The sequence below is a fragment of the Tupaia chinensis genome, unplaced genomic scaffold, assembly GCF_000334495.1.
Source record: "Tupaia chinensis unplaced genomic scaffold, TupChi_1.0 Scaffold000086_1, whole genome shotgun sequence".
NCBI classification, from domain to species: domain Eukaryota; kingdom Metazoa; phylum Chordata; class Mammalia; order Scandentia; family Tupaiidae; genus Tupaia; species Tupaia belangeri.
The window spans coordinates 504,845-515,891 of record NW_006159548.1 but is presented as its reverse complement, the minus strand read 5'-3'; the positions used below and the strand labels follow the sequence as shown (position 1 = coordinate 515,891).

General features: G+C 35.9%; 1 protein-coding gene across 1 annotated transcript in view; it reads right to left on the bottom strand.

Annotated features, from left to right (window-relative positions):
• The window catches only part of OPRPN (opiorphin prepropeptide), a 15,647-nt gene extending 5,416 nt beyond the window's left edge, over positions 1–10,231 (bottom strand). The window contains exon 1 of the mRNA XM_006142973.1: positions 10,178–10,231. Within this exon, the coding sequence (XP_006143035.1) occupies positions 10,178–10,231 (54 nt within the window). The remainder of the gene's footprint in view (positions 1–10,177) is intronic.
• Between the last annotated feature and the right edge of the window lie 816 nt (positions 10,232–11,047).

The following is an 11,047-nucleotide window of genomic DNA, read 5'->3' as shown; positions in this document are numbered from 1 at the left end:
TTGACAGCTCAAGACAGGACAAAAATCCTTTAAAACTGGACAAGAAAGCTTAGAATAAAAGCAGCAATATTTTAGTCAAGTCACAGAATGTTGTTTCATCAGTTCAGTCTCATGTACTTAATCTTTCTTCTGTTGAGGTTCGATCTTCCAGATTGAATTTTGGGATATAATACTCAACTCCAGACTTTGTCCCTACAATTAAGTTGCCCATTTTCTTAGTTTTTGAACTCTTATTTCTGTGTGTCTGCATTTAATTTTACTGACATAGCACTCCCTTAAGAACTTCTTGGAGATCTGTTATGGTGCTGGTAAATTCTTTCAGGTTTTGTTTATCTGGGAATGTTTGTGCCTTTTCTTCCCAAATGAATGATAATCTTGGTGGGTACAGTATTCTCGGTTGAAATTGCTTTTCCCTTAACACTTTGAATATATTTTCCCATTCTTTCCTCACTTGCATTGTTTCCGATGAGAGGTCTGCTGTTAGTCTGATGGGATACCCTTTGTAGGTAACTTGCCGTTTTTCTCCTGTCAATCTTAGTATCTTGTCTTTGTCTGTGGTTTTGATCAGTCGGGTTATAATGTGTCTTGGAGAAGATCTTCTTGGGTTGATTCTATTTGGGGTCCTCTGTATTTCTTGGGACTGAATATTTGAGTGCCTCTCTAGGTTTGGAAAGTTTTCTTAAAGGATTTCATGGAATAGATTATCAATGCCCTTATGAGTTTATTCTTGCATTCGCTTCTCTTTTCTTGAGGTACTTTGATTGGGACCCTATTCCTTGTAACTGAAGAAAAACTCCTACAATACCATCCCTATGGTTTGGATAATGGTTTGTCCTAAATGTTCATATGCTGGAAGCTTGGTTCCCAATGTAATAGCTTTGGGAGGTGGTAAGACCTTTTAGAGGTGGAACCTAATGAGAGGGCACCATCTAATTCTCTTGGGGTACAGATGGTGAAAATGAGGAATTATGTTTCCTTTTTTTCTCTCTTTCTCTTTCTGTTCCTGTTACTGACTTGCCCACTTCTATCATGTCCTATAATACAAAAGGTCAGTCAGATGTTGGCCACATGTCACTGGACTTTCTAGCCACCAGAACTGTGAGCCAGATAAACCTCTATTCAAAATGAATTACCCAGTATCAGGTATTTCTGTTTAGCAACAAAATAATGAATGAATACAATCATTCAACCTCATCTCTTGCCACTCCCTTATGCATATTACTTTAATGGTATAAAACTACTATTGGTTCTCTCAATATAAGGAGCCCTTTGTGCTCCTGGCACCTTTGCATAAACATAGCCTTTGGCTGAGAATGCTTCACTCCCTCCCTACTTTCCATCTAACCTGGCAAATTTATGGTCTTCCTTCAAAATGTTTAAATGGCGCCACTGCCCCCCCCCACACCAATAATTTAATTTGAAAATTAAAAAAAGACTGTACAGGAAATATTTTTATACAATGTATAATCAACCAGAATTTTACATTAGTGTAGCTTTCACTGGAGCTCAGAGCAAACTTTATCACTTTCTCCTCACTGTGATAGTGATTGTTTTGATATTTATGTCTTCTTTTAGAACATATAGTATTTTATTTTTGTTGAAGGAAGAGATTTATCTTCCTCAGTTTTGTACCTCAAGCATCTTAGTCAGTTTTCAATCTTTGTGAACAAAAGAAGGGGGAGTTATGAGGAATTTGAGGGGTTAGCAGATGGTGTGGTAGTTAAGATACTGGATTCCCACATGGCTGACTACAGTTCAAGTCCTGGACTCAGTGGCTTGAAAATCATGCCAGGCATGTCTGAGAAGAAAATGGAAGGGAAAGGATCGTGTGTGGCCATCAGGGATGATTTCTTACTTTCCCTCTTTTTGTCTCTGTTGCTCTCTCTCCAGTGACCACATGTGCCCTATGGTAAAAACTTAAAAATAAATAAATAAATAAATATTCATTGTGGAAAAAATATCTCACCTGGTTTGTATTATTGATACAAATAAATCATTAGCTTAGAATTAGCTAAGAATACCTGAGACCAATTACAAGTGATCTTCACTCCATTATCTGTTCTTTCAAGAAAGCTCCAGAAATATTATAAATTGTTTCACTTTGAACATGCATCATTAGAAAACTTGTTCTATAGACAGCAAATTCTTGAGCAGAATTTAAGATAAAATGATACTGATTGTTTATTTAAAATGCAAATTGGGTGAATTCTCACTTTTTTACCTGTTGACTTGTTGTTTGATCTTATATCATTTTTCACAAAATGTTACTTGGGTAACTTATTTTTTTATGTGCAAATAGTACTTGGGTTTTAGTTTTCAAGTGCTCTATTCCAGATTGGTGAGGATTAGTAAATCAACACTACCTTATACCTAGGATTGGCGATAGCATATTCCAAATACAACTATTCCTATTTTGTGAAAATTATGTTTCTTTAGTCTCACAAATCCAAGGGGCAGAAGTCACACATTTTGAGGAAAGAGTATTTCACAGTTGATATGAGATAAAGTGCAGGTATTTGAAGAACCTGGATTATTTCTCCTGCCTTCTTCCCTCCCTTCATTCTTTCTCCCTTTTTTCCTTCAAGGAAGCATTGATGAACTGTCAGTGAACACTGGGCATTTATTTGCCAACTAAACAAAGTTCTTGTCTTCATGGAGATTTTATTCTAAGGAATGGAAACAGACAAGTAATGAAGGTATGTATAGTGTGTATAGAAACTGATGTGTACAGTTAGGCAGCAATAAAAGCTATGTAAGAAAAAAAAAAAAGAAACGATAGAGAATGGATAGTGACAAAATGGTCACTGTTCAGTACCAGGACTTCCTGAGGAGGAAAAGTTTCATAAGAGACTAATTAATGTTCAGGACCAAACATGTGGATATAGAAGAGGAGAGTATTCCTGGGTGAGGAAATAGCAAAGATCCTAAATTAGCAGTGAGGTTGGCAAGTTCAAGAGACAGTGAGGCATATACCATGTGTGAAACTTGGAAAGTTGGTCAAAGATGGAGTCAGAGAATTAAGAGTTATGGTGTTGGGGATAGGACCACACAGCATCTTGATAAGGATTTGGAATTTTAACCTAGGTATTATGGGAAACTATAAAGATTAGTGGAGGATTTTTAACAGCTTCTAGTTGTGGAGAATAGATGGCTGGTGGCAAGAGTGAAAGCAGAGAGATCACTCATGCTGCAGAATAGGTGAGAAGTGATGGTGGTTTGGCCTAGAGCTATAAGGGTGGGGAGAAATGGCCAGAATCAGGTTATAGTTTGAAGGCAGAGATAGCAAGATTTGCTGAAGGAGTGCATCCAAGCAGTGATACGAAGATGATTTCAAGTTATTGGTTTGGGTAACCCGATATGTAGATACAGATGTAGAATAGAACAAGTATTAGGACTGTGTCTTGGGATATACAGACATTTAGAGATCAGAAAAAGGGGCTATGTCCAACAAAAGGAGACCAACAAAAAGTGGCCAATGAAGTAGGAGAGAATCAAGAGAGTTGGGTAGAAGAAAAATAAAGAACTCATTTTAAGTGAGGTCAATACCATTTAGCCATCACTGTGATGTAGATCAAAAATTGACCATTATGCATGGCTAGATGGAATGTAATTTGATAAGAGTGCTTCAATTACAATGGCATGGGCAAAGTCTGCTTGGAGGACTTTTAAAAGAGAATTGGAGAAATATGTACAAAGGCAACTCTTTTAAAATGGTTCATAGCATTTGGTGGGACTTGTAAGATCAATGAAAAATTAAAACAAACATACAAATGATATTACCACATGTTTATGTGCTATTAGGAATAACTGATAGAGAAAGAGAAAATTTGCTGATGTAGGATATTTAATGCAGATAACTACAGGAGGAACCTCCTTGAACAGGAAGGGGATGGAATCTAGGAACCATTGGAGAAGTTGGTTTTAGAGTAGAGATAATTTCAGTTCATCCCATATAATAGAAGAAAAGGCAGAATATATGTGCATAGATCAAGGCAGATTAAAGTCTAGTTTCTCCACTCTCATGTTGTGTAAACTTGGGTAAGTTATTTAACCTCTTTGTTAGTTTCCTCATCTCTAAAAGATAGTAAGAGGATCTATCTTAGAGGTTATTTAGAAGAAAGAAAGAAAAATGACATAAATAATTTAGCATAGTGTTTCACAAGTCCTCAGTGAAATGTAAATGTTTTTGTAGTCTTTAATAATTCTGAAATAATTTTATAATCAATTTATAAACAAAGTATTAAACTTGTGCATATCATATTGTCTTGTTATATGTCTCTGTAGCCCAAGAATTGGAAAACTAAGGCTGGGGGCCAAATGCAACTTGCCTCTGTTGGTAAATAAAGTTTTATTGGAACACAGCCCCTGTACTCATTCAATTATTGTGGCTGCTTTCAGGTTACATGAACTGAGTTAACAAGTTGCTACAGAGACCATGTGACCCTCAAAAACCTACCATACTCACTGTTTTTCTCCTTCCAGAAAAAAATTGTCGGCTCCTGGCTATTAGGGGGTCACTATCCTCAGAAAGACTATAAGCCTCTTGAAGGCAGAGGTTGTATCAATTCTTTTTTTGTTTCCAATGCAAAAAATTTCAATAGGTTGTCAAATGTAGCTATTAAAATGATCTAAATATCACTTAAAATCAGTCAATAGCATCAGATAATTCTATAAAATAAAAACACAAATCACACATTGACAATAATCCTTGTAATCCACAAATACCACCCATTAATTGTACAAATTGCACAATTTTTAAAGACATCATTTAGACATTTAAACCAAAGTTACTGTGACTAAATAAATTCATTCATCAAGTACAATAAATTTAGCATTATTGCTTATAGTCACTAATCACAATTTTAGGTGCAATTTCACATGCTTTCACAAATCTTTCAATACAGTTCCCATAGTAAAGTGTCTTTGTGCATACCATTTTCATTTATATGCAGGTACATCATATGTCATATACTGAAAATGTATACCAATTTTTTAATTGTATGAGTGCTATCTCCTCATGACAAGACTTTAAATACATGTATTAACTCAAAAAGATGGAGGCCCCAAACTTCCTAAATTATTAACAAGCATTTTAAGTATCAATTTTTTGCATCCTTATTACACTACCTATACGAGGCATTAGGTAATATCTATGGATGCTGTTGTCATAGGATGGGAGAGTGTTGAGCTGCGTTGTGTAAAATCCTTGGTTCTTAGAATCCAGATCCCTAAAATTAGAGACCTGTCCCTTGGCACAAAATGAAGTCACAGCCACAATAAAAGTAGGTAGAAAAGAAAATTTAATAGGAAAGAAAGATTTTAGAAAAGAAGGACACCCAAAAGACTTTTGGGCAGGCAGGTTACTAGGTAGCAACTGTGTTTGGAACTGGTTAGGTGTTATTTTTATTATCAGAAGTGATAATGCGTATTTAACAGTGGGAGGTCTGTCACACTATCTATGTCTTTTGTTTGAATTCAGGGCTTTTTCCTGCACTTTTACAACTCTTTCACAGGTGAAGAATTTGAGGAATTTGATTACTTAACCCAGTGCAAATCATGATAAACTGCCCAATTAGTTTAATGCCCCAGTGGGAATTAGGATGTTGACTAAAATGTCTAGTTGGGCCTTTTTGTATTTATGAGGAGTGCATAAGAGGGAAATTTACAATCATCCCTCTGTGTTATACTCAGATACCAAGGAAGAAAATAGTACTTGCCTCCCCTTTCCAGCGCCAAGAGCTGGGTGGGAAGAAGGCATTACATGGAGGGTCTGTTTGTAACTTCTGATAAATTGTGATTGATGTGACATGTGTCCTTCTGCTATTCTCTTAGGGCGGCCTGCTCATTACTAGCTAACTGCCTACCACACTGTTCAGATATTCAGAGGTTTCGTGTTTTCACAAACTATTATGATGGAAAGTAAGAAAGCTATTCTGTATTTTTCTGAGGTTTCATACCAGTTTTATGTACTGTAAATTTGTGTATCATCCAGAGTAAAAACTCTAGCTCTGACAGGTCCATGAAACCTTATTCGGTCTAAACCTCCTCCACTTTGGTCTCATCTCTTATTCCTCTCTTTCTCTCTCACCCACTATTCAGACTGTTGCCTTGCACCTCATGTCAGGCAGAGGAACTCTCCTGCAGTCTGGCACTTCCTGTTTCCTCTGCTTGCTTGGCCACCTCTTTCACCTCCTTCAGGTCTTTAATCACATGCCATTTTTTATCTGGCTATTGTATCTAAAATTGCAACCCTGTTCTTTCGCATCAGGTTCCCCAACAAAAAAACATTCCTTTTCCCTTTCCTGAATTATACACTTGTTTACAGATGGCCTTCCCCAAGTAGAACATAAGCTCTATGAGGTTAAGTAACTTTTTTTTATTTACTGCTGTTTGTCCAAGATCTAGAATAGTGCCTGTTATAGAATAGGTACTCAGTAAAAAATTTGGGGTAAATATCACATGGGTTGATGATAAGCATTTTCTTCACTAATTTCTGTCTGCCAGCCAGTTCCTTTCTTGCACGAGGCAAGGAGCGTAAGTCTCTTCCTATGAAGACATTTGAGATGACTCCAGCATTTGTACAAAACCTTATGTCCTCAGTCTTCATCTGTTTAGTTTTATGGCTTCAGTTGCCCAGGGCCTTACTATTCAAACTATTGTTTGCTGATCAGTAGCATCAATATCGGCCCCACCTGAGAGCTTGTTAGAGCTGTAGACTTGTGGGGCCCATGCAAGCCTACTACGAATATATCAGAATCAGCCAGTTCTACAGAATCACCAGGTGGTTTGCATGCCCGTTATCAAATAACTCGGTTATCAAATAACTGAGCATGCCTATTAGAGTTTTTAGAGCTTGTAGAGTTTTAAGAAATACTGGGCTGGGCTCAGTTATTTGATAACTGCTTGTAGTCAGTTTAGCTCACACTAAGGGTTTTGCCTAATTTTGGAAATTAAAAAAAGATTACATTCTTTTATTTAGCTTACTTTTTAAAAACTTCTTTTACTTTTCTCACTTTTCTTAAACTTTGATTTCTTACACATAGGGATTAGAAAATGCCACTGTCAGTTTAACAGAGCAGTTTAGTGGACAGATGGTGCTACAAACAAAGGACCGTCTGTGTTAAGGATGGCAGGTGTTGGCATAAGTGAGGTCTTTATCCATTCTGTGAGCACAGCAGACATCCCTCAATCCGGAGACCTCTTACTTTGGGCTTACCCTTGGCTCATAATCCATCCCCAAATAATAATTCAGAAATCCTATGAAATGGCATGAGTTAATACGTAAGACTCAGAAACCTATTTGTTATTCCTAGAAGTCAACTACACATAGGCCCTTTGACTTACTCTTCCATCCCTTTAATAGTTCTCGAGGGCTTACTTCACATCCAGCTCTCTGTTATGTATTAGAGCATTTCAAGTAGTTGCCTGGCCTTACAGTGTTTTTGTGAGATTTGAAGGTGATCACTATATTCCCTGATGCATTGCAAATATATAAATGTCAGCTGTTACTTTCTATTTAAACTCTAGATAGCTTTGATATTAAAAAAGATAATCTTCTCTGATATAGTAAAAGTTCTACATGCTAAGTAAAATTAAATTCCTTTATTTAGGCTAATAACTAAGATCATGATTAAGATTTAGGCTAATAACTTCTTCCCATGATGCAATGAATATAGTAAGAAATTAATACTAGAGTAGATTTAAAAATTATTTAAGGGTTCTTGTTTTCTTTTTCTAAGAGATTTTTGCTATAGGGTGTGTGTGCCCATCAGACCCATAGAGAGAGAAAGAGAGACAGGAAGAGAGAAATCACCCCCTTGGGGGAGGGGGGAAAGCTATGCTGCAATCCCTTCTCCTCCATTCTCCTCTCAGGATCTTGGGCATGCACGCATGCACATGTGTCCTGTGTGAGGTATAAGCCACTGGTTTTGGGACTCGGACTACTGTGGTCAACTACATGGGAATCCAGCAATGTAACTTTTACACCATTTGCTGGTCCCAAGGGTTATTGTTTTCTTAAATCCAAGAATATTTAATTCTAATAGAAAATTAATGTAGTAAAATCATGTGTATTTTGGACATGGAATAATCTACTTAAATAAATGAGATTCTAAAATCTTTCAGACTAGAAGAGAATTTGTTTTAAGGTACATGTGTCTGTAGGTCAGGGTGCTGGAATAAAAATAAGTTATTAATTCATAAGAATTGTCGAGATTGATGCTTTGTATAAGGGTCCTCAGAAGTTGCTATTCTCAGTATGAAACAGGATTGTAAGCAGAGGAACCAAAACAGCACTTCCTTTGTCCCAAATTTACTTGTCCTTTAAACTTTTAAAAAATCTTCTAATCTAGTAACATTTTTGGAAAACCTGAAATAATTTCTTAATGTGGCCAGGGAAGTCATATTTGCCACAATGTTTGGGGGATGCAACAAAAATATGGTTTATTCCAGTATGATAAATTTGGTAATTGTAGTAATTGGCTTAGACTCTTTTATTTGATGCACTGATTTTAGTTAAACTTACTTAAAAACTCTCTTTGTACATACCTCATGTGATTGTAACACAATAGTATAAGAAGTTAATTTCAAGAAAATGTGTTTGAGTAGTTTCAGACTTGAACAAGAGTAAGAAACTCCTATTAATAGAATCTGGGTTCCTATGCCCCATGGCCAGATATTCTTTCTGGTGTATTAATGGATGTATTTCTGATAATACAATAGTTTTTATTTTTAAAATTTTTTTTTGGAGAGGTTTTCGCTATAGGGTGCGTGCACTCGCCAGACAGACAGAGAGACATAGAGACAGAAAGCGAAAAATCACCCCCCAGGGAGGATGGTCACGCCGCAATCCCTTCTCCTCCATTCTCCTCTCGGGTTCTTGGGTATGCATGCACATGCGCCCGGCGTGAGTTTTAAGCCACCGGGTCTGGGACGCGAACTGCAGTTGACTACGTGGGAGTCCAGGGACATAGCCATTACGCTAACTGCTGGTTCCCACAATAGTTTTTTATTGAAAAATATTTGTGAAGACTCAGGTCTGGGATAGGGTCTAGAAATGTGTATTCTTTTTTGAAATGTGCATTCTTAATTAGTGGATCAGGTATTTCTGTTATAACTAGTGAAATACTCTTCTACTTCAAACTTTTCTGAGCCCAGAGAAAATAAACAGTTTGTTTGAGGATATTTATGTAATTGTCATTAAATTCCTCAGAACAATAATACTACTTTATCTGCTTGCATTATTGCTAGGACATGTATGTATTTCACTATGTAAAATAGGCTGATTCCAATCTATGAAGATCCCTATTTTGAATTCAACATAGGTGTTTCTGTGTCATTCAGCCCTAGGTCCAGCACATAGTGGCTTGTCAGTAATTATCAAGAAATGAAACACATTCTGGGTCCTCTTCATACACCAGGAAAACTTTCTTTGTCTGAGGTTCGCATTATTCTGTTGATGTTTTGGCTAGAGTACCTATCACTTTATAATTTTCTCTGTATTTTCTTGTACCTCATAGCTCAATCAAAACTTTTTAAAAGTTTGAATTGACATGTTTTTTGAGTGACTTTTCTTTTTCTGTTTTTATTTTTTTCTCAAATGAGTGGCATTTTACCTTTCAGTCACTTAGCAGGAATATTTTAGCCACAGCCAATGTATTTTCATACATCAAAAGGGGATTCCAATTTTAGTTTTTATAAATATTTTTCAATAAAAACTTTTACATAATAATACTTGTATTAGTACCTCAAGTTGCCCTTTTAGAGAATTTACATGAAGTTCCAACATTTTACTTTGACATTTCTTGTCGTCCTAAAGCATTTGGTAAACTTAAATTATATTTTTTCTGATAATCTGATTGTAGCTCTTTTGAGAAAGAAAAGAAAGGGAAGAGATGTTCTTAGATAACAGAGGGTTGTCTGAGATTCTACCTTCCTTCTGTCCTCCTCATGCAAACTCCCTCATAAGCCAGTGTCCCCTCATGCCCAAAGCTACTGACCAGGTGGTTAATCATATACAAATGAGAAAGAAAAAGGAAAATAAGAACAAAGGCATAATCTCAATATCTTGACACTGTATTTTTGTATAAAGAAGAACACCGTCATTATATCAAAACTTTCTTTGAAGTTATGGTTAATGAGAAATATATCAAAGACATTCAGGACTGGGAGAGCTTACCGTAAAACATGAAATAAGAGCCAGCAGGCTTAAGGTGAAATTTAATTTTTTCATTCTTCACTGTTGGTCCTGAAAGTAGGCCAGTGATTGCCTATGGTTAGTTAAATCAGTAAATAGCAGTTTTTTTTCAGAATTTAAAAAAGAAATTTTGAAATGATTTTAATACTTTTAATGTACAATGACAAAGAAAGAGCATCACAGCAAGATGTGCTTAGTTGACGTATAGGTAAAGGAAGAAGCATATACACAAAGTATTTTTATGTTTGTATTTTATAACAAAAAACTTTCAGATAATTGTTCAAAGTACATTTTAAAAATATAAGCATTTTTGAAAAATCCTTGTTTCCTCTAGTGGTACTACTTTGAAGGAACATAGCTTATTTGAGTATACTTTTGCTATGTTTGCTTAAAGCTAGTCAAAACTGATGGACTTATGAGCAGGGTATTATCATTGTGACTAGACTATTGTTGAAAAAAAAAACCTTCATACAATTACTGTATTATTATTAGAATTCTCAGAAGGGAAAAGAATTGTGCAATATTTATCTTTCCTTTGAGATCACTCTGCTAAAATATTATTGCCTCAGTATGATTTTTTCCAAGTAATTGCCAAAAGCCAACTATTGTCCACTAGGAATTTGGAAAAAAATTTTGTCCTAAATTTGTTTCTAATTTGCAAAAGCATAGTATTCAGTGGAGGCAAAGTTTGAGCACCATCATTCTGACAGGTTGTCTTGGGATCTGTCATTCGTACCAGCCTTAAAATTGACACAGGAAGAATGACTCCCAGATTCTACAGTTGTATATTCATGTGACTACTCCCTTAAAATCACTTTTTCTAATATGCAGCTTAGCAATACATAAAACCAA